General features: G+C 52.3%; 8 protein-coding genes across 8 annotated transcripts; 3 read left to right on the top strand and 5 right to left on the bottom strand.

Moving 5' to 3' along the window:
• Positions 1 to 28: 28 nt before the first annotated feature.
• BDZ99DRAFT_432385 (uncharacterized protein) lies at positions 29 to 2,324 on the top strand (the record flags this gene model as incomplete). The annotated part of the gene is made up of 2 exons (XM_033717332.1): positions 29 to 620; positions 668 to 2,324. 2 exons carry the CDS (start codon positions 29 to 31, stop codon positions 1,828 to 1,830), a joined length of 1,755 nt encoding a protein of 584 aa, XP_033582657.1. The 3' UTR covers positions 1,831 to 2,324.
• Positions 2,325 to 4,090: 1,766 nt separating this feature from the next.
• BDZ99DRAFT_344073 (uncharacterized protein) lies at positions 4,091 to 4,315 on the top strand (the record flags this gene model as incomplete). The annotated part of the gene is made up of 1 exon (XM_033714414.1): positions 4,091 to 4,315. A coding segment is annotated over one exon (225 nt), but the record flags the coding sequence as incomplete, so codon positions are not given.
• Positions 4,316 to 7,565: 3,250 nt separating this feature from the next.
• Positions 7,566 to 9,287, top strand: BDZ99DRAFT_514338 (uncharacterized protein; the record flags this gene model as incomplete). The annotated part of the gene is made up of 3 exons (XM_033724863.1): positions 7,566 to 8,269; positions 8,322 to 8,409; positions 8,460 to 9,287. The coding sequence occupies 3 exons, from the start codon at positions 7,566 to 7,568 to the stop codon at positions 9,285 to 9,287; spliced, it is 1,620 nt and encodes a 539-aa protein (XP_033582655.1).
• A 1,862-nt stretch (positions 9,288 to 11,149) lies between these two features.
• BDZ99DRAFT_514337 (WD40 repeat-like protein) lies at positions 11,150 to 13,320 on the bottom strand (the record flags this gene model as incomplete). Its single annotated transcript, XM_033724862.1, has 6 exons — positions 11,150 to 11,204; positions 11,292 to 11,436; positions 11,490 to 11,973; positions 12,026 to 12,435; positions 12,484 to 12,581; positions 12,632 to 13,320. 6 exons carry the CDS (start codon positions 13,318 to 13,320, stop codon positions 11,150 to 11,152), a joined length of 1,881 nt encoding a protein of 626 aa, XP_033582654.1.
• Positions 13,321 to 14,618: 1,298 nt separating this feature from the next.
• Positions 14,619 to 16,914, bottom strand: BDZ99DRAFT_505423 (glycoside hydrolase; the record flags this gene model as incomplete). Its single annotated transcript, XM_033724105.1, has 6 exons — positions 14,619 to 14,840; positions 15,010 to 15,251; positions 15,410 to 15,827; positions 15,879 to 16,009; positions 16,048 to 16,560; positions 16,791 to 16,914. 6 exons carry the CDS (start codon positions 16,912 to 16,914, stop codon positions 14,673 to 14,675), a joined length of 1,596 nt encoding a protein of 531 aa, XP_033582653.1. The 3' UTR covers positions 14,619 to 14,672.
• A 564-nt stretch (positions 16,915 to 17,478) lies between these two features.
• On the bottom strand, positions 17,479 to 18,695 carry BDZ99DRAFT_484590 (NAD(P)-binding protein; the record flags this gene model as incomplete). The annotated part of the gene is made up of 5 exons (XM_033722653.1): positions 17,479 to 17,509; positions 17,560 to 18,304; positions 18,394 to 18,413; positions 18,468 to 18,621; positions 18,671 to 18,695. 5 exons carry the CDS (start codon positions 18,693 to 18,695, stop codon positions 17,479 to 17,481), a joined length of 975 nt encoding a protein of 324 aa, XP_033582652.1.
• Positions 18,696 to 19,541: 846 nt separating this feature from the next.
• Positions 19,542 to 20,765, bottom strand: BDZ99DRAFT_541471 (uncharacterized protein). The gene has a single exon (XM_033726741.1). It carries the CDS (start codon positions 20,630 to 20,632, stop codon positions 19,814 to 19,816), a length of 819 nt encoding a protein of 272 aa, XP_033582651.1. The 5' UTR covers positions 20,633 to 20,765; the 3' UTR covers positions 19,542 to 19,813.
• A 1,031-nt stretch (positions 20,766 to 21,796) lies between these two features.
• On the bottom strand, positions 21,797 to 22,036 carry BDZ99DRAFT_375879 (uncharacterized protein; the record flags this gene model as incomplete). The annotated part of the gene is made up of 1 exon (XM_033715001.1): positions 21,797 to 22,036. A coding segment is annotated over one exon (240 nt), but the record flags the coding sequence as incomplete, so codon positions are not given.
• Positions 22,037 to 22,418: the final 382 nt, after the last annotated feature.

Here is a 22,418-nt window from a genome sequence, read left to right as displayed (position 1 = left end):
CACGGCCACGCAGAGCGAGACGCTGACCATGAACGACCTCAAGCGCAAGCGCAGTCCGTCCCACGACCAGCTGCATCCGCCGCTGCACAAAGCGGCCAAGACCCACAACCACCTGCAGATCAACTATCTCGCCCGCCACTGCAACGACGACCTGCCGCTGATTACCAACGACGACACGCTGCCGAACATCCTCACGCTTCTGAATGACTACCAGGGCGTACTCGACCGCCATGAGTCCATGGCCTGCAACCTCGGTGCCCGTCCGCTCGGCCCAATCCTGATCAAGCGATTTGAGAGGTTGTTCGACGGGCCGCCACGAGTGCTTAAGTCGCATGGAAAAGATGGGACGACAGTATCGTGGCTCGACGTCGTCGAATTCGCCCGCAACAAATCCGAGCAATTCCAACTGGGCCAGATGAGCGAAGGCGTCCGCGTCTGCCAGTTCTACACCAAGCAATGCCGCGTGCAGATCTCCGAGGAAGACTTTGTCTTGATATCGTCGGGAATCCCGCAAAAGATGATCCCGCCGCAGCCAATCACTGAAGACGAGGAGAAAGAGTTGGGAACATTGGAGATACTGGAGAAGAACCTGGCGCAGATATGTCAATTGGCGGACCAAGGTACGGAATGCCGGTATTCTCCCTATGTAGTTGCTAATTATGTACAGTCGCTGCGCGAACAAGACAGCTCAACCACCGCCTCAAAGGCCGCAAGCAAGCAATACTAGACCGAAGAGCAACTGCCAGCCCTGTGCCTCCAATCCGTGCCACAAGCCCCTCCAACGTCGCCTTAATGAACGGCGCAGCCCAAGCTGCCAGCACCACACTCGCCAGCCTCCTCTCCCAACCCTCCCAAGGCTTCGTGGCTGTCAATTCTCGCCCCCCAGCCGACCAAAACGGCTCCAACGCCGAATCCTCCCGCAGCGGCGCCTCCACAACAACCCGCCAAGACCTCCTAAACAAGTTCTTCACTCTCAGCGACCGCCGGCCCTCCTCTCAACCCTCAAACGGCGACGCCCGCCGCGCATCCTCCGGCCCTCAACAGCCCTCCTCCCATCCCACAACCCCTTCCCAGGCACCGAAACCCACAATCAAAGCCAGCAGCTCCCAACCCCCTTCCGTAACCCCCTCCGCCACCATCCCACCCGCCAGCCAGATGACCGACGCCGAAATCGCCCAACTCCTCCTCCAGAACAACTCCCCCGTCCCGATCCCCGGCACCCCCGCCTCGCTCCTCCCCGCGCCCACACCCCGCGGCGCGCCCCCGACGGAGAAGGACGACGGCGGCCCGTTCAAGGCCGAGATGGTGCACCGCATGGAAACACTCGCCAAGGGCGAACGCATCCTGCCCCCCTGCGACCGCTGCCGGCGGCTGCACATGGACTGCCTCAAGAACCTGACCGCGTGCATGGGCTGCACGAAGAAGCACGCGAAGTGCAGCTGGAAGGAGGTGCGCGAAGGGGAGCTCCACGGGATGGGGCTCGGGCTGGGGTTGAGTGTTGGTTCCGGCGGGTCTGGCGTCGGGATGAGCGGCGGCGGCGGTGGTGTGGCGAGCGAAGACGAGGGGTTCGAGGCGGCGAGTACGGGAAGTGCGCCGAGGGAACAGCGGTATTCAGGGAGTCCGGGGCGCTTGGGGAGCGAGGAGGAGAGGGAGGGGAAGCGAGTAAGGGAGCAGTTGCAGGAGGCGGCGAAGGCGAGCATGGCGCAGGCGAAGCTGGATCAGCAGCGGAGTTTGCAGATTGAGCGGGAACGAGAGTTAGAGCGGGAGCGGGAGCGGGAGAGCGGAGGGCGTGAACGAGAAGGGGTTGGGTATCAAGCTATGGTTGCTTGATGGCATTGTTATCGATATACCTGTGAGACGAGAAGCGTGCGCAAGTTGGGGGAGCGGGGGGGTTCAAGGTGTCTGATTATGTTCTGGGGATGGTGTTTATGACGGTTCATTTGCGAGATATCCTCCCACAGCTAGCTAAGGTTAGCGAGTCTGTATTGCGCTGTTTTTTCTTGATACCTAGTCATATTCTTGTCCATTATTTTTCTTCCGCGATATCTTTGGCGCCTGGTGGTCGGCTGCCTGGGGTGCTTGTTGGGGCATAGTGGGTACAAAAGGGTGCGGGATTAGTTAGGGCCCTTCCCTTGCTAAGAGGTACATAGAGATGTTTATACCCACTCGCTTGCCAATTGCCTTTCAGTTTCCACCCTTCTTTTTTTCTAGTTCGTTTTACATGTATACATTGAAAATACAGTACTAGAAACAACAAGCTTAGACACGCCGTCCTTTCCTATCTCGTTCCGATGTATAATGAGGTGCTAAAGCACCACAAATAGCGTCAAGTGGGCCTCCGCTACAGATCTGGATTCTCCACACCCTCTCCGTCGCGAGCAATCGCTGGTGCGACCGCCTCTGCATCGCCTGCAACACCGGAACCCCTCGAAGGCCTATGCAAAAGGTATCAAGATTGATCTCGGTGGCGTAGGTTACAACTAGGCGCTCGAGAAACGTCGCAGATGAGGACTAGGTGGAACACACGGGAAAGATTGAGGGCGAGAGCGAGGCTACACGCTCGAAAAGATACAAGGAACGGCGCTAAGCCCGCATAGGAAAATAAATTTCGTCTACATAACGGCATAAATAGCGTCAAATGATGCTCTCGTTGGTTTTGTACTGCTCAGAGCGTGTGCGAGCTCGGTATGCTGAGCTCGGTATGTTGAGCTGGGCTGATTTTCGACCTGGGGTCATCTTTTCTCAGATTTCTCAACAATCACTCGCTCTAATCCTTAGCTCTCTTATATGTTATGTCCTTATACCTGTCTTGACTAGCTCTAGAGGGTTCATAACAATCGAATATATGGTGGTGTCGTGTTGGGCAAGCGCGCTAGGTCGTTCCTGCGCGCACGATTGAACTGGTCTTCACGTGACGCGGAGCATGTCATTTGCGACCTCCCGGAGTTCTTGCATCAACATGCCTCATATATGTTACATAAGTCAGCTAGTTAGTGTTGAATGTCACGATAACTGGTGGCAGAAACAACGTGACAGGGAGATAATCCTTTCGAGCACAGCCCGTTCAGAGCATCATTCTGAAAAGGTTTCGACACCATTTTCATTATTGATGGCGGAAATGAACAAGGACTGCTGTAAAGACGAGGGAGGTGGAGCGGTAGATTAAAAGCTCCCGCTGGATGGAATCACAGAAGTATGCATTCTTTAGACTCAAAGGAACGGGTGGCGCACTATGTCTGAGGAATGCTATTTCTACAACACTCACGATGACGAAGTAGAGACAGACCACAGGCCGCCACCGCCACTGCTGTGAAAACACTGCCGTGCTACATGGATTTTCAAAGACCCTTGTTGTACAAGGAGCCCTTGCTATATCCTAGCCAATTATTAGCCATCCAACAAGCATAAGTCTCAAGCTCGCTATTCCGCTAAGTTTGAAATAAACGGGCCACTGGCTAGCGGCGATGATAGCGCAGGGCTACTAATATTCGTCTAATATCCACCTAGACAATATCACCATCGGAATCTAAAGTATTATCTGCAATATCCTCTTTAATAGAACTGTTTCGTGCGGCTTGGGGAGTAGTCTCCAAGTATGCTGGGGATCTAGGCCTCGGCAGGACTCATGGCGTCGGGGAAGGCGAAAAGGCAGTGCAAAAAAGACCTGGAGGCGCTAGGAATGAGATAATGGTTTCGCGGGCCATGTGAGCCGTGAGTCGCAATCAAAGTCATCTTGGTGGGTTGCTCAACCAGCGCGTTGGAATTTGCTGCCCAGCTTTGATCCCCTGACACATTGCACGTGATGCACGAGACTTGGCAAGGCCCCGCGCCGGATTGTCGTTTCCAGAGCTCCCGTGCCTCCACCATGGTTTGTACCGCGATTGCATATTCCAGAGCCTCAAAGCTCGCCCGCCTTAAGACTTCGAAAGACTAACCTTTTCTTCCCTGGCGCACTGGACGGAGCCTCTAGCTTATCCACTATCTCGGTTAGTCTTTCATGCTGGGTCATACCACGGTACCTTTCGGTCCACGATATTTCCTCAGTCTACAGCACACCAGAAAACTGTGCACTCAATCTTTACAGAGACAAATGGCTTCGGGGTCATCTCAAGACTCTGAAGTCGCTACCATCCTTCAGGAATCCAGCGGCCAAAACCCACCCAAGCCCCCGTTCGAAGTGGTGAAGCAATACGATCCACGGGGTGAATGGACATTGCATCGGCTTGTTCCATCCACCAGCTTTGTGTGCAGACAGTGCAACAGGCAGAAGAAGGCGAAACTTGTTGCTACACGCCATAGTCGATGGGACGACCTTTGCTGCAATGCTTGTTATGGCCTGCTTCTCTCAAAACAAAAACAAGGTAGAGTATTTGAGGGGGTATTTGAAATGGCTCGTGCGTACGCCTCACCGCCTATTTCTGATTGGTCAGGATCAACGATTCTGCTGTGAACACCCAAAAATCAGCTCGCCCCTACGCCCCGTGGCCCCTTATTCCTAATACACCCACTTACCATGCTGCTATTGCACTGTGGACAAGCCAAAGAACAGATTATACAGGACGCCATCAGTGGACATCAATCTGAATATTACGGGAGCCCCTCAGCTAGCGCATTCGCCTATGGGATACACCCGGATACCATTCTCAAGCGCATCAACAGAAAACGCTAATCTCACCAAGATGTACATAAATTCCAACAGAAGTTAAGCCCCAAATCAGAATTAGCAGTTGAAAGATACTGTATATTACTCCTAGAGCATAGATTCTTATTAAAAAAGTTATATATCTATACTATTGCCCTAGTATTAAGGGTGTTATTTAATGCAGCGTGATGGACGTGCAGTACAAAAAACAGCGTGGGGAGGCATTCTTATGTATTCTTAGCACTCCTGCAACCTTAACACTATGCTAGGACTTGACAATATACAAAATCAATTGAGATACGGTGTGAGGAACATCAAATATGCGATAGAATGCTAATTTGTATGCGATTGCCCTTACAAGCGGCATTCTCCGTCATTTTTGATGTTCCTACGCACGAGCCATTTCAAATACCCCGTCGATTTCAAGAACCCCCTCAAATACTCTATTCAACGGCCCAAAGCTGCAAGGGCACAGCAAAGTCTAACAGAATACAGGAGAGTCGCAACATTGAACCCCCATTTGGGATTTCCAGAGATGACCTTGCCATTTTCGTATCAACTTGCGTTATCGAGTTCCATTTTTGGTACCACCATTGCAAAGGTTGTGTTTTCTGAGGTTCGCGTTTTGACTGCTGCGAACACCGGATAGAGAATTTGGTCCATAGCTTTGCAGTAACTTTCGTCGGACGAGCAATAGCCTTAATGTGACCTCTGATCGCGGCAACATGAGCTCGGAGGGTACGCCTTCGACGGGTTGCTGAAACCGTTCTGTTCCGAGCAAGGCGAGGCACGGCGGTCAGCAGACTTGTTTTCTATCCTGCATTCTAGTTAACGTAGGTGATGGGGTTATTGCGGCGGAGGTAGTTATTGAGGCTAAGTCGATGTAGCTTAGTGCCGCGAACACCAAAAATTTGTGTGACACCAGCATTTCCACACACAATCACGCAGAATAACACTAAAAGAAGGAATATTCACGGTTTTTGAAGCTCTACTTTTGTATGGAGCTTCCGTATATAGCGAATAACTTGGTGGCGTAGTTATACGTCGTTGTCCTCGCTCTCCGTGCTGCCATCGCTTCCTACCGCGTCCTCATCACTACTGCTATCACCCTTTGCCTGCTTAGCAGTAGCTAACTGCTGCTCGGCATGCTCAAGCGCACCTAATTGCTGCTGCGCGAGCTGCTGCGCGGCGTGTTCCGCTTCCTTAGCTCGTAGGGCCTCAGCAACTGCCTCTGTAGTTTGCTTCGCACGTGCTATTTTATCTGCTGCTATATAGGCCCTCTCTGCCTGCTTAGCAGCTTTGCCTGCTTCACCTGATGCGCGTTTGGCAGCGGCCTGTAATTCTCGTGCAGTCTTAGCGATAGCTCGAGCGTCCTTCCTCAGCTGTAGCTGAACGGCTTCTTCGTCCTTTGCAAGCTGCTTGATAGCGCTAGCAGCTTTCCTAACTGCTTTTGCAGCAGCTGCAGTGTTCTGCTGTCGCCTGCTTTGCTGCCTCTAAAGCGAGAATTGCAGCAGTTGTAAGAACTGCTTCTGTAGAAATTTTCACCCGTTTTTTAAGCTTCCTTGCCCTCCGCTCGCTCGTATGATGGCGCAAATCCGTATTTTCTTGAGGCCAACGGGGCATGTTGGTTGGTAAATTTAAACGTGTGAAAACGCGTCTAGCATCGCGACTTTGTGGTGTATGAGGATTGGTGATGAGTGAGGGGTTGATTTTCCTCGCTTAGCAGAGCGCTAACTACGTACGGAAAGTCTATGCACTAGCCTCAATAACTACCTGCGCCGCAATAACCCCATCACCTACGTTAACGGCCTCCAGACTTGCAATCGATTATTATCGTGCCTCGCCGTTCCATAATGTGGGAACCACTTTAAATGGGTGTTGGAATTGAGCTAGTTCAAGATGAGATAGTGAAGGCATCCCGAAATAAAATCCTCTTTGGGGATGCCCAAAGTCACCAAGAGCTCTTTTTGCATTGCGAATTGCCCCAATGCAATTGTGCAAACAGCGTGCGTGGTGGCTGTGGGATCGTGCAGTGGGACTTCGCCAAATAATGTGTCCAAGAGTCGTAATAGCCACAGAAGTCTCCTTTCTCTAACTTAGATCGAAGGGAGTCCGCCGTCACATGGAAGCTACGTATTGAGAGAGAATCCACTTGGCAACGCCTGCATATTGATCGTGTGCGGCACAGCAATGGCACCAGTTGGCGCGATGTGGCAAAGTATGATTGGCGCACTGTTTCTATGTTGCTGAGCAATCGAGGTAGGCACGCATTCTATAGCTGATTGGAATCGAGATTGCATTTGCACATGTTGTTGGTGCGCGACTTGAATAACAGGAAACACCCCGAGAGTACCTATCACTTGAGGTTAGGGAGCACCGTATCCCGCTTGGACACGTTAACAACCTGGGCGAGTTGATATAAAACCAAATCACGGTAGAATAAGAAGTCCAACCGCAGGCTTACCATCACAAACAGTGAGACTCCGCTTAGCGGGGCGTATGGTGCTCCAAAGTCTCACTTTTTGTGATGGTGACCCTGAACGGGTAGCTATTGGTTCCCAACGCGGGGTAAAGGATCATCGCTGCGGCCCGCTCACCGGAACGGTAGTGGCATAAGCTCCCGTCGCATTAGGCCTAGATATGATGACCAGCATCAGTTCATACATACGTCCCGTTTCCGCGCAACCACTAGTTCGCGATGGTGTCCCCACTCCTCCCCGCTTTGTTGCTTTTGCAAGCCACATTGGAAGAAGTGTTGATAACAATACCCAATGGCCGGTCACGGCAGCTATTTCCTCTAGTAAGCAAATTTATTGGTTCCTGGAGCAACTTATCTCTTGAGCCTCCGAAATTGCTCAACAATGGCTGGCATATAAAGCTACTGCGAGGACGGGATTGTCCTGGTCGGTGGTCAGAAGCGACAATGTCTACGGCACCGAAGCAAACGTCTGCCCAAGCCGGTTCGGCCATTAATGGCATTACATCCATTTCTGATTCCCTCAGAATGGCCCAAGACCTCAAGGCTGCTATCGAGTCTTTTGCCTCAAACGTCGGATTTCAAACACTCTCCCACTTGGTCGATCAAATCCCTCAATTGAGGGAAGATATCCGAGCGAAGGACAATCAGCTCAAGGAGCTTCATGCACTATTGGAAAGCCAAAGGGACGACCACTCGACGGAACAGCAGAAAGTATTGTCAATCTATGAAAAGAGGTATGACAAGTATAAGGAAGAACTTGGCACACTCCAAGGTACGATTGCGCGGCTGCAAACCGATATTCATGACAAAGAAGAGAAGCGCGCCGAAATACAAACCACGCTAGAAGTTGTCAAGGCAAACGGTCGTAAGCTTGAATCTAAGCATGAAGCAAAGATTTCTAAATTGAAGGAGAGAGAGCATGAAATCACAGACCTGAAAACTCAGGTGCAGGAATCCCAGGCAAAGGCAACCGAGTTCTCCAAGAAGCTGAGCGAATCCCGGGATCGGGTAGCTAAGCTGGAAGAGTCATTAGACAAAACTAGACGTGAGCATGAAGGCCTCAAGAAGGAGTTCGAGGGAACGGATGGACAGCTAAAGGAATTGCTTAACTTCTCTGCACCTCTAGATGACAGGAACCTGCAAACTACGTAAGCAACTTGAGATCTGCCGTGGCTTCAATAGCTGACAATGTTGCTGTAGGGCGAACGAACTGGAGAACTTGTGGCAGTCGGCATCTTCGTTAATAGCGAAATTTCTCGGCAAGAACCTACCAGACCAGATGCTCCAGGTATGCTTATCCAACGCCCTCTCAAGCCCACGTTCTCATCTGGTGTGTAGAAGCATTGGGGCAAGTTGCATGAAAACTCTATCTTCAAGCACGAGATACCGCTTCCGCAATCGAATTCCGACATTGCAAAGGAAATGCGGATCGCAACAGTCCTTGGAAACCTTGCGAGACTGGTGAACAAGCACATATTCCAGTCTGTGTATCTATTAGACGAAAGCGACGGACTCCACGACCTTCTGCGCCGCCAAGCGGTTGTTGAAAACAGGAAAGAGACTTTTGTTCGAGGCATACTGCTCTCAATGTTTCCTGAGGAGCAAGAGGAAGAGGCAGGAAAGAGGATAGACTGGGTTGTCGAGGATTTAACAAAGGAAGTCGGTATCCGCGATGTCCTAACTACCGATGTTGTTGGGACGTTCGAACGGGAACTAGAAATATTCCTAGCGCAAGCGCAACGGGTTTGGCGGTCCGTCCAGTGCAGCAAGCAAAGACTGGAGCCGAGCTTCGAATACATCCCTAAACCCGACCTCCCGTGGAAGACATTCGAATTTCAGGTGGCAGATTGCAAGAAAGAAGGGAAAATCAACTCACCAGTCAACACTGACCGCTCAGAGGACGAGCTGTACACCATATTCCCCCGAATATATTTTATGACAGACAACGTCCAGCCAATCACTGCCGGTACTATCCTTAAGAAAGCTCAGCTTCGCACCGCCGCGCAGGAAGTGCAGGAAAGTGCTCCAAATACCCCATTTGCGCAACTAGCCTCAGCGCGCTATCGTCCCAGGCGAAGTCGCACCATGTCCATGAGCGCTGAAAGTGGTCGAAGCGGACCAGTAGAGAAGCCTTTTTTATCCGAGACGGTCGCATCCGCCTCTTAATGAAGAGAGTCAAACGTCATCTGATTCGCGGTTAGCCAAGCAAAAACATAGGGAGGGAATAATCTTTAGCAAATATGAGGGTTTTGTGGGGATAGCTCTCGATATCAGGGGTCTTGATACAGAAGTCGACAAAGGTGGAAACATACACTGACTCTACGTTTGCTCTATTGGAGGTTTATCGCATAGACTGGTGCTGTTGCAACGCGCTCGCAAGCAGATCATGAATCGCAAACATACTATCTCTTCTACGACTGATCTGCTCACATGATTCTCTAGCTTGCACAATCCCCCAGCTTACCTAAGTGCCGGAAGATCTCCCGTTCACACAATTTCGCAAAAGCCCGCAAGTATATCCACGATCTTCCAGATGCGATAGCGTAGAATGTCCTAAAGTGGTGACTGCGGATAAGTGCGGTACGGGAGCTTTACTGTCTCATGCCTCTAAGTACAGCAATTGCGCCGGCAATTGCTCGCGATAAAGAGGGTGTGGAGAGTCTTAATCCTTAGCGAAGGACTCCCTAGGCCTGTTACGAAGGAGTTTATTTTTTTTTAAACTCTTACTAAGCGATGTCCGGATGGCGGAGCAGGTTACAGGGTTCGTTTTGGAGGAGTGTGTGGTCGGCGAAAGAAAGGGGGGAGCGGATAGAAAGTGATTTTTTCGAGGTACATACATAGAGGACCGTTGGAGCGAGCGTGATTGCGAGCCACCTGTACGAGACTCGTGCCGCCGAATTGATCCGCCCTCGTGCCGTCGACTCGATTCGTGCTCGTCGCGAGTAGTGAAATGCTCCCCATTCTCGATGAATCGGCGTGGTGTGTTTTAAGGGGCGGGGTTTCTTGGACACAGGATATGTTACTCGTACGGGCTGATCTTCAATCATTGTGAAACAACCCGACGGGGCCCGAGTATTAGACTTGAAAAGGACTACCTTACTTTATGGTTATCCCCCCTACAGTAAAACCTACGTATAATGATACGGGAATTTAGTGATATTCTCTATACAGTGATACGAGGTGCCGGATTGTACGATTTGCCTCCTATATCACTAGCTCCCTGCTTAGTATAGTATCACTAAGCCCCTCTTATACAATATCATACTAATCGTGCTTGGATTTGTATGGGAGAGTGGTCCGTGGCCCCTCTGGCACCCCTTTTTTAGGTTGTTTTGGGACAGACTGGCTTGCAAATTGGCGGCACGTGACCTTGGTAACAGTTGATACTCCCTATACAGTGACAGTAGCCCCCCTGACCGACCCCTATCACTATACGTAGGTTTTACTGTATTCATAAGTTGGAAACTTCACGCGCGTAGGCTAACTTCTAACCGCCCAAAACCACCCCAACATCATTTCCTCTAACGCTCTACACTTTTTCCACCACCTATCCGAAGTAAGGAAAAAAACCACGTGACAAGTCCCTAATATTTAATATCAGTTAGGTAGTCCTAAGTATCACGAACCCCAACCATCTCACTCAATTCACCCCAATTAAAAGAGAGTTTCAATATATAATCTCGGCCTTTCTACAGCGCCCCCACCTCTCCCCGATCCCTGAATGTGCAAGTGGGCAATGTGCAAAGTGACGAGATCCACAATCCTCCCACCCACCCAGCCCTCCCAACCCGAAACCAACATAACGACCAGCCCGGCTCTTACAAAAAGCTCTCGCAACTCCAATATGATAAAGTGCTAAAAGGAATTTGATCGGTGCCCTTACTCATCAATCGCCTGCAAATGCTTTCAAATTCAATACCGAGAACCAAAAGAAAAGCAAGAAAAACATCGTGGAAGCGGTGTATGTGAGTGAGCGCAACCGACCAAAACCCGAGCAAGCTTCAAGCGAATACTTCGAGAAAGTCCGGTTACCGTCCATACCCGTTCGAACTCGATGGTAGCTGGGAGGGGGACGGTTTCCAACTGCGCTGATCGTCAGCCGCCTTTTTTTTTTTTTTTTTTTTTTTTGGGGGGGGGGGGATAGGTAATGGGGTTATGGGGTAATCTTACATTCTCACTTTCTTATCATCGCCCGCTGATGCAAAGACCCTGGGATCTGTGGGATGCCACGCAACCGCATTGACGCAGCCGCCTGGGTGCGCGTCTAGCTTCTCGACGAGGTGGCCGTTTGTTCGCCAGATGTAGACTCGCGAATCTGTTTTCCGTTAGCATCTCTCAGGAACTTGACAGGGGGGTGCGATGCCATACCTTCACTCCCCGACACCACAAAATTCTCATTCGCGCCGCCAAATGAACTCCGGATAATATAAATCGTCTGCGTCTGCCCCGTGAACGTCTGCCTCACGTCGCCGGTATCGATATCCATAAGTCGGATCTTGTTGTCGTTCATGCTAATGAGCATGTGGCGGGAGTCCTGGCTGATGTTCACTGAGGTCAATTTGACGTCGTCGAGAGCCCATTCACACAACTTTTCACGGGTGACGAAGTCATATACCAAGATGCGGTGCTCAAGGAGAACGACGAGGCGCTGGCCGTCTGGGGAAACGGCGAGGTCGTGGACGCGGAGGCTGCCTTCGGTCCATTCGTAGAGCTTGTCGCCCTGCACGTTCCAGAGACAGAGACCGTGAGCGGTGTCTTGGGAGCCGACCACAAAGGACTCGCCGTTAGGAGCCCATGCTGCGGACGTGACTGGATACGAGAATTCGGTGATGGTGGTGAGTAACCTGCCACTCTATTTATCTATTAGCAATATCCTGCGGCGATACCCCAGTGAAACTACACACCTTAGTGTCCCATATCCGCGCAGTATTATCCTGAGCTTGTGCGCACGTGATAAGTTTGCTGTCATCCGGACTCCAAGCAACATAGCACACGCCACTCTCATGGGCGGTGAGCCTATGAAGGATTTTGTATGTTGTTGTTTCATAAATGATGACGGTAGCGTCTTTGCTTGTCGTGGCTAGCTTAGTCCCATCATGGGAGAACCGTAAGAACCACACCTCGTCGGTATGATGCCGCAGTTCTAGAACTGTCTTCAAGGGAAGATCATCGCGCTCGCAGGTGTGATCGACATACAACGAAGGAGGAGTAGCGGTGTTGTGGTAAAGACAATTCGAGATCCAGCTGTCTTTTAACTGATCTAGAAGGATTGCTAGCCGATGTTCGGGTATCATTACGCTCGGTGATATTGACTCTGTGAGTTGTTAGCAGTCGACATGATGTGTGAAGATACGGATCGTACTTGAAAGCTCTGAAAGAAGTATTGATCTGGACTCTCCTCCTGCACCATCCCATTGGGCTTGATATTTGAGGTCATCGGCGGATTGGCACATCATGAGACTAATTATGTCAGTATGGTTCATCATTTCGAAGGAAGTTCACAGTGTTACCTTGATAGGGCGTGGAGCCTCCCCTCGTCTTGATGTAGAGGTGTTAATTCCTGCCTCAAAACCATTAGAGCGCTCCCTAGATCCCGCGTTTCGAGAAGTTCGAGATATTTCTGCTGCCTCATCCAGAATTTCATCTCGTTCTCGTTCGCACCCTCCGCAAGCGTTAAACCGCCAGTTTGCCGTGACGGCGACCACGAAGATGTTCGGGGCGCCTTTCCGTGTGATTTGTTCCCAAAAGCTGCCCCTCCACTTCTTAGACCCACGCCACCCCCGCTGTCGTAAGAATGCGTGCCAAATAATAACGCCTCCGCTTCAGCCCAGTCGCCTTGTAGGACTGCACTCCGAAACGCCGCAACGGTCGGCCCTTCAACCTCGAAGCCACTCTCCTGGCTCAACGCGCCCGCGGCGCCATGATATCCCAGATCCGTCAAGCTCTGTATCAATATCCGCGTCAGTTCCCCTCGATCATGGCCGTAAAACGACGGCGCTAGCTGCGGCGGCCGGCCGTTCGAGAGTGCGTTTCCATTGGTATATGAGGCCGCCGAGCCGTTGCTCTCGGACTTGACGTGGGAGTTTCCGTTCGCAATCTTGCCCAGACTCACCCGCGAACCAGGCGAGCGAGTCGAGCCGTTGGAATAGGTCTGTGAGGGGGACTGGGACCGTTTTGTCGTCTCGGAATCAAGGCGCATTGTCCCGTCAGCTCGGCGCCTACGCTTCGACTCGTGGTTTGAGGGCCTGCCTCTGGTTCTGGTTCCGTCGGCACTTTCCGAGTCCTCCGAGCTGCTGGAGAGCCTACGCCTGCGCTTGGGAGCTGGTGTAGGTATTGCGGGGGTTGTATGGGGGGTGCCTAGAACGCCAGAGGCACTAGGTATGGATGTATTATGTTGGGAGGCTGGTTGGGCAGAGATTCGCTGGGAAGTAGAAGTTCGGGAGGTCGAAATGGATGGGTGGTCGGAAGTGAATGGGGTAGGAAGGTCCGGGGGAGTTTCGTCGGCCAGGACGAAGTGCTGAGGAGGGTCTTCCGCGAGACTGCGGACGTGATTGCTGAACAACGGGTACCGCACCGGCGACCTGGGCTCAGAGCAGCCGCATTCGTAGTCGCTCGAGTGCTGTAGAGCTGGACGTGACGGCCACGGCGAGTCGGGATGGGCCTCGGGAGTCTATTCGGCGTGTGATGAGCTCTCGGGCGGTTGGAAGGCCTGGACTGCTGGATGAGAGCACTTTGAGTAGCCCGCGGGTGGCGGAGAGAAGTGGCCAGGCAAGATGATGGTGACTCGATCGCACGTCGCAAACTCCAGGCTTAGGGGCTCCACGACTAGGTGCTCGGGAAGCTGGGGCTGTGGCGGGGACGATGGCAGGTTGGGTTGACGTTGAGCTCGCGGTAGTCTTGTAGTATGCCGATGTCCGTGGGCCCTTGCCGGATGCGTTTTAGAGGGCAATGAAGCAGCTTTGCGGCCGGGACAACGCACGAGAGAGGCCGACGAAGCAGACACGGGGCAGCGCAGTGAAAGGCAAGCGACGCACGCAGCAGAAGACGAGTGTATTCTTTTGGGTGCACAGCGCTGCGGTTCTCGTGTTCTCGTGTATGCCTTGATGCTACGGGACGGCGGGCACGGTCACGGTGGATGCATCATGGGCTAGCGGGGGCGGTCCGATAAGAAACAGCCTTCACCTGACATAGGCACCCCCAGACAACAACAGCATGCTCAGTACGAAGTAGGCGCTCAGCACGCTGGCGTCAGTCTCAGTCATACGCCGCGTCGTGGTGAGGTGCCGCAAACGCGAAGCTTACCCTGTCTCACCCGCTTCCAAGTCTCGGGCTCGAGGGATCCATGGCCAGATGCCTGCACCAACTGCAAGCACGCATCATGCCATCGGCACATCATCCTTAGCTTCGTTGGCTGTGTAGAGACCCCAGTAGACAAGAAATAAGGCCGGCTGTGCTCCACTAGGAACAACGCATCAGATGGATTATATATCTACTACCGCTATAACTGTACCGCATATGCTTTCCACCCCGCCTTCTTTGTCTCATACGCGTCTACAACAACCTCATTGTCGAGTTGCTGGGCTCGGTGTGCTCCTTGAACCAGTTCAGGAGCTGAAACATGGTCGCCTTTGGTGTTCTTGTCAGGTCTGTGTAATTCACATATTGCAGCCCGGAGCGCACGCTAGGAGGTAGTGCCGGATCCCCATTCGAAGTTGTCGACTGCTCAAGTTAGTTCCACTCCCATTGAGTTTGAACCGTGAATGGTAGGAACTCACAGATAGCCCAAGCCCACGCGCCCGTCACATTGACCTTGTCGTAGGCAATAGATCCGAGAATGCTATCCAGACAGTTTTGGTAATCGCCAGCACGGCGAAGATCCCACAGTAACTATCTGATTCAGAGTTGTAAGCTGGGACTCAAACGGCTCCGCAGGAATCGTAGGGAATAGCTCCGTCGTGAGATACTTCAGAAACCTGCAGATACCTGTAGCCGTGTCATAGAGCCCGGACAAAGCAGGATCAGCCGCTGGTCCAATAGGGAAACCGTCTGCATCTGTCGAAGCGCTGCCAGCACATTCGGGATACGCTGGGTTCGAGCTGTTGGACGCGCACGCCTCAACCCCGCCGTCGACTTCGAATGCGTAGAAAGCAGAGTACCCGTCAATGGCGTAGAAATCGTTGGATTATTACAATCACCTACAGCAATCACTGCCGGTAGCAAACAGGGCGCTCTCATGTACATAATGTCGCGTTCTGTCAATGTTCAGATGCTACGGCCTGCAAACCAACAGAAATCGCAAGACCCCTTAATCAAGGCCTTTTGCTCTGGCGACAGCTCCCGTAAAAAGCTTCCCAGAGCATCCTTCAAGCTCGTGGCGCAGTCGCCGTCCGTCCAAGGCCCTCCAAACCAACCCTCGGCGAAGTCGAAATTCCTTCGCCTAGCTACTTCAGCGGCCTTGGATGTCGAGTTGGCTTCGCAATAATTGCCAGAGTTCTTGAAGGTGATGTGGCCTTTACCCTTGAATTCTTCGTGGTACCATTTCGCCACCTTCGCGTGTGCTAGAAGCGTGTAATGGCCGCACAAGAAACGCGCCTCCAGCCCTCCCGTCACGCCGTTGTATGCAGGATAGTATTTGCCAGCCGGGCAATAGCTGTATTGCCAGTTGCAATACTGAGGCTCGTTTATGGTGAACCACGTGTCGACGTACTTGTCTTAGCGGCCGATGATGAACTTCGCGTAATTGAAGAAGTCGTCGACGATATGTGGATCCGTCCAGGCACCGTACTCGTTGAATAAAGCTAGCGGAGTATCCCAGTGAAACAGTGTCACGGCAGGCGAAATCCCGTTCTTGACCAGTTCAGCAATAACATCATCATAGTACTTTACACCTACTTCATTCAAGGGACCTTTACCGAAGGGAAGATACGTGGCCAGCTGATGCTCGGGCTAAAGCCTGTGACGCCGAGACTCCTCAGCCGGGCAAAGTCTTGTTTGTAAAGATAATAGTGCTCGGCTACAACATCGGCGGTGGTGTTGTCTAATACTTGGTCTGGCACGCGATGAGCGAGTAGGTTCCAGATGGAAGGCCACTTCGCTTCATCTTTTGCAGCGCCTTCAATCTGGTATGCTGATGATGCGATGCCCCATTTGAAGTTCTTTGGCAGCTTGGACCTTTCCAGACTCGTGTCGTTTGAGGCAAGTAGTGGGTGCATAACCCCAGGAGTAGGATATATCAAGGCTTCGGGCGTCGGCGAAACCGTAGTAGTGACTGGTCCAGTAGCTACAGGTCCAACCTGATCCCAGAGAAACGCCAATACTTGGTCAGAGAAGTCTCGATTGACTGAAGTAGCTGTTGGGGCTGCTGAGACATTGTAGACCTTGGAGCTGTATCCAGATGCTGTACCAAAATTCAAGACGCCAGCATTATTATAAGAAGCAGCTAGCGACAGGGAAGCTAAAGCCAATTTGAGAGCGGAGAGGAGCACGCCATGCTGAGCGTAGGAGCTTAGTATAGTCATCCTGTTGGCAGTGGCAAACAGAAGAGCGAAGACTGCGGGAAAAGAAAGGGTAGGCTTCTAGCAAGCAGCATCAGCTAAGGCTTTATTCGTTGTGGCTTCCAAAACGACTCAGACTTTTTGATCAACTCATCTCTCGTTCCCGGGAACACACACCTTGGCACTTTATGTAGCATGGCTAACGCGGGGAACTTATACCAAAACGAAGGGACAGCTGCAAGAGCTGCTCTGAGACTGGGGCCGTGATAGGACGGCAATGTTGTTTTGGGATGGAGCATGATCTCGGTAGGGCCGCCGAGCAACACGAGATGGGCAAGCTATGACGAACTCTGAGGTTTAGTGGGGAAATGTTGCGGGTAAATGGTACCTCAATTGCCAAATCCTGGATGAATCCACGTTCGCGGAGATTTAGCGCGTGCTTCCGTGTCTGATTTGGGTAGACCGCACACAGCGACCGGGTACAGAATCGAGGAATATGTCGCTCATGGATCTTGTAGCTGACTTGCATGAACGGGTTAGGCGGCCGTCTTTCCTGTAGATCTGTTGGCTTGGCCACTAGAAGTGGTGCAATTGGGTATTGGTGGAGTATTTGGAGATGCGTTGTTGGGATGCATCCAAGCGACATCCTCAGCTTGTAGGCCTCCGAAGCCAGGCATCATCGAATTGTGAGAGAGGAATGTTCACATCAGAAAGGCCGCGTGTGGAAGATGGTAGAGAATGGGTGCATTCAGAACAGTTCACCTTGAAGGCAACACTGCTTGTTCTTAGGACATCTTGGTGTATTTGTCTAGGTGGATCAAGACCACGTCTTAATCGTAGCTCTAAGTACTTACCACGCCGATTCAATGGCGGAATGCCCCAAGCTCCCGTCTCCTGCAGTTCGTTAGCACGTTGGTATAGAAATTTTACTCAGTCGTGCTCACCACCAAGTCCTGAAGCCCACAGTACCAACATCAATGCCAAGCTCCTTGAGAGCACCAGTATCGAGATGGCAATCATATGGCCTCTTGACTCCATCCTGATGGTCTTCTGTGGGCTTGAATGACTCCATGTTCTCAAGCGGCAGGCCCAGAATATCCGCAAGCTCCTGCACAATCTCCCATTTCGTCATCTTATCCTCTGACGAGAATTGTAGTATGGTAGGCAGATCCTTCTTGTTTCCCGGCTCCAGATAAAGCTTGCTAATGTCCAGGCAGACGCGGGCCACATCCTGCGTGTTTGTGGGGAAGCGCTGAGCATAGTCGTCGACTTTGATCTTGGGATAAGTGGGGCTCAGCTCTTGCGAGGACCATATCTGCTTCATGAGGATATTCACGGCACTCTCAGATGGCTCGCAAGACCCGTACAATATTGGAACGCGGAGAACGACGCTGAGAACGGGGCTACCGCCATGTGTGCCCTGTGCCGTTATCTTGTTTGTAGCTTCCAGCACAGCCTTCTCGCCGTCGAGCTTCGTTTGGCCGTATACGTTTGGAGGATCGGGTTTGGAGGTGGGTGTGTAAGGTGCTTCGCCAGGAGCTCCGGAGAACACATAGTCGGTAGAGATGTAGATGAGGAAGATGCCGCGAGAGGAGGTCGCTGTCGCAAGGCCGCTGGAGGCCGTCACGTTAAGAGCGCGGGCCGCGTCAGGATCGGAGGTACAGGAGTCTGGGAAGCGGTTTGCTGCGCCTGAGATAGCCCGTAGAGTCAGCTACATCATCCCGAGGGCTTTTGATGGCGGAGGTTCACGACGCGATGGGGGAGGGAGGACGGCTCACAGTGGACGACGACATCTGGCCTTGAGAGACGGGCAGGTCAGCCAGCTGGCATCACTCTCATGGGCATCACATACTTGACTTCGTCTAGAACTCTCTCGACATCGCCCTTGCTGAGGATGTCAAGCTTGACAATGGCCGGTGGGTTCACTCGTGTGAGCCCGGTGCCTACAGCTTTCCAGCCGTCGCGATCGAAGGCTTCCACGACCTTGCGGCCTAGCAAGCCCGAAGCTTTGCGGCATCAGTAGAGTAACGGCAGCGTGTTCCATGACCTACGTACCGCCAGTGATGAGAGCAGTCTTCATATTGGGTGTCTTTGCTTCGTGCGAGCCGGACCCGCGACGCATTTCATCAAGCGGCATCAACAGCGAGATGCAACGTCATCGGAATGTGCACATGTTGGCAGCCTAGGCCTGTTCTCTTCTTCAAAGTCCCACACAAGGTGAGAGCATCAATGAAAAGATGGGTTGAGGAGATATCTCACTCGAGGTGTGTTTCCAAAAATTCCCTGCCGATCCGAAGACCAACAGGAGCGGTCATAGTTGTAGTTTTCAACTAGCAAAAACACGGTCTCGGACGAATCCTCACTGACACGCGTATGCCCTTGCTGCGGAGACGTTAGCAGATGGAATGGCGGTGGCTGCTTGGGGTTGGGGAAGAAACTTACCACTAGGATGAGGAAAGAAATGGGACGAGGGCGAGCTGGCCTTTTATTTTGAAAATTCGCCAAGCGTTTTAGCGTTTCTCGGCGGCTGCCTGGCGAAAGCCCCGATCGCCGGCAGCACGTGATTCAGAGTCGAGCTCTGGCCATACTTCACCCAACGAAAGTCCACCCCTGCCACTCTGCCAAACGCGGCTCTCCCAAACTTCATCCATGGAATTGATGCACTCTTACGAGACGTTCCAGGCATATTCCAAATTGGTCCGTGCCAACGGTTGAACTTTCCAGACGAAGCAAAGGGCTCCACCACCTCGTCCTTGGAATGCGCCTCGAAGGTCACATAGCATAATACCTAAAGATGCCCTTCGATTTCCCCTGTCTCACATTCTCTTGACCATGCCGCTCTCTCCCGCCGTATCCTGTCATGTCTGCGGAATTACAGATCACCTTTCCCAATGCGAAAATTGCAAACTTGTCTCCTACTGCGGATCTTATCATCGGATGCAGGACGAGGTCGACGGCAAACATATCCGACTATGCTCCCGGATCAAAAATGCCCAGCATCTAAGTGATCTTGCCAGCGGAGAGAAAAGGCTCACTAACAAGCAGCTCAAGCGCCTTGTTCCAGCTCTTATGAAAATCGGTAGCTTCGCTACCCTGCAACTTGCTGTGGACCTCTCTGCGCACGTTTCATAATCTGTTCTATTCTATTCATTCAAAAAACCAACTTATCAACCTTGAGCACGCGAATGGCTAACGAATTTACAGCACCCACTCTGATTCCAGCGCTCTCCCATTCCCACTCCTACTCTCGTGCCTTCGCCGGGCTTGCGCTGCTGCCGCAGCAGACTGCAACGCAAACAAGTGTCTCGCCCGCGGGGAATGCCCAACCGCATACGCCCCATCACCGTACACATTGCTTCTCCTCCCTCCCCAATGCCATTCCGGCCTTGTGCTCTCCTCACTGCCACTCCCGTCGTAGACGTTGTTGCACTCGAAATATGCATCGTCGCTCCTGGGAACCTCCCCCGCTCCAGACATGTTCGGCAAATCAAAATCTAAAGTCTGCGTGCTGGTAGAAGACGACATCACCTCGATGTCCCCGTGCCTCCAGACTTGCTCCTGCAATCCCTGGCTTTGCTCCCAGTGGTCCTGTACCTGGTCACGCAGCGTCTGGATATGGCCTCGCATCTCTCGAAAGGCACGTGCCCATGCTGCTTCGATGGCATGGAGGTGGCGGGCCTTGCGCATGGCTTCGTTCACCCGGAAGCCCGGGAAGAAAGTGGGTATTGGTGCTGGCGCATAGTCCTCGAGTCGAGGCAAGTTGGCAGTGTGAAGGGCAGGGAGATGGGGACGGGTACGATTCAAGTCGCTGGGCGGTGGTGGTGGTAGTGGCGTGGGACGAGGAGGGGGACGGCCACGAGGGCGGGGGGGGGGGGGTGGCTGATGCTTACCACGAGAGTAACGCTGTGCGGTAAGCTGGGGTAGGGCTTGGTAGAGGACGAGGAAGAAGGCGAGGAGAAAGGGGACTAGGACGTAGGAGGACGGTGGGTAGGTAGGGAAGGATGAGGGATGAGGCATGGTGCCGTTTGTTGGGAGGGAAGGGTTGAAGAATATTCAGCGCGTTCGAATACAGAAAAAAGGTAGAGTAAGGTGTTGATATATATGGGTCGAAACTTGACAGCCGTTTGTGGGTATGTGCTGGCTTCATCTTACACTATCTCGCTGATGTGTTGGAGAGGGTGATTGAAGGGCAAACGAGAAGTTCAACATGAGGTCGTGATCTGGATCTGGTCACGAGCGTTGTCGTTTGTACGTCGACGACGGGAGATCGAGCGATCTCAAAACTGTAAACCCTTGTAAGTGCACCGAGAAGAGAGTATCATGACGGATTGAGCTAACGATGAGTGAAATAGCCACCACAGGAGCAGAAAAAAAAAACCAACATCTGCATAGACTCTAGACGACAGCGAAACGATAACACAAAAGAATATCTAAAGAGCAAAACACCACCTTCCTCGGGGGAAGGTGTAGAAACCCGGGCGTTTCTCCGTGACGATGGACTTACGTTTCCGCGCTGCGCGGCCTTTCGGGTGATTCTTCGGGAAACAGCCATAGTTAAGTCAATTCCTGACAAGGGCTGGATTCGAACTCACAACCCCTGCAGGTTGTCGTTGGGGGGCGGTGCCCGGAAGGGGCACCTGTTTTGCGCAGGGTTATTACCGCTGCGCCCGACCGGCCTGCTGCTCGAATTAGCTGTATGGAGCTCAGAAATTTTCGGTATATAAGGATCCACTGCGGAAGTGAGGTCATGTTTACGGTTGCTGGTGGAACTTGTTGGGATTTCTCTTGCCCCCAACACCTTACCACTATCTCGCTACCTTTTTTTCTCTACCCGACTCACTTTGAAGCATCCATTATCATCTTTTCTCCTTACTTGTATAGCAAGGCCAATCATTAAACGCCCAACCTACTCCCATCTCACCTCACATCGCCTACGCCGGCCTCGCTCCCAACTCTTCTCTCACCATCTCCCGCAACCTCGGAATCTCAAACACGACAAACAATACTCCCTCATCACCGATCAACTCTCCACCAACTTTATTCCACCTCCGCGCCCCTCCACAAATGTGGCCAAATCATGGACCAACAGCACCTTCGCTTCTAGCCCTCCTTCCGCTCCTCGCCAATCCCCTGAGACCTATCGTCCCCCATCTCCAGGGCGTTTTTCCCGTAGTCCTTTCGTTAGGTTGCGCAGACCGTGCCGTTTGGCAGTTTTCCTTTCTTCCCGACAGGGATGTACAAGATTCCGAGTGCTTGGGGAATGAGAGGCTTGAAGGACTGTCCGCGCCCTTCGAGGCAGACGAGGCCGTAAACGGTGGCGATGCCGTGGGTTGATTTAATATAGTGGGTGCAGAGATCCGCGAGGGTGGTCGCTGCTGGATGAGAGCGAAATATGGGGACGATATCTGCGAACCGGTGACCGGGCCGGACGGCCAGCGTACGTTACTACTCTAGAGTGGATGACGTCTAGATCTGGGCCCGATGAAGTCATAGCGGGCTGGTGTGTTTGAGGGTTCTGAATGGCTATGAGGAGTTTTGGGCTGCTTTTGGAGAGACTCAAGGTCACGATCCTCGTGCTGCTGGTCAAGATGGCGGTTTGTATGAATCTTGCAAGACCTAAAGTATTTGACACTGTCATCAATACGTGGGTCGGATTTACACGGGCATTCTGCTAAATTCTGCTTCTGATCACTACTGTTAAGCGGTCATGTTCATTCCTTGTCTAATCCTCAGCCGGGGGGTCTGCCTAGGTGTACTACGGCTTTATTGCTGTGATGTTACGTCAACGGCCCGCTTCAAAGTT

This window comes from Mytilinidion resinicola (genome assembly GCF_010093595.1).
Source record: "Mytilinidion resinicola strain CBS 304.34 unplaced genomic scaffold BDZ99scaffold_2, whole genome shotgun sequence".
In the NCBI taxonomy this organism is placed as follows: Eukaryota; Fungi; Ascomycota; class Dothideomycetes; order Mytilinidiales; family Mytilinidiaceae; genus Mytilinidion; species Mytilinidion resinicola.
The sequence above is the reverse complement of the archived record's forward strand: the minus strand, read 5'-3'. Positions and strand labels throughout refer to the sequence as shown.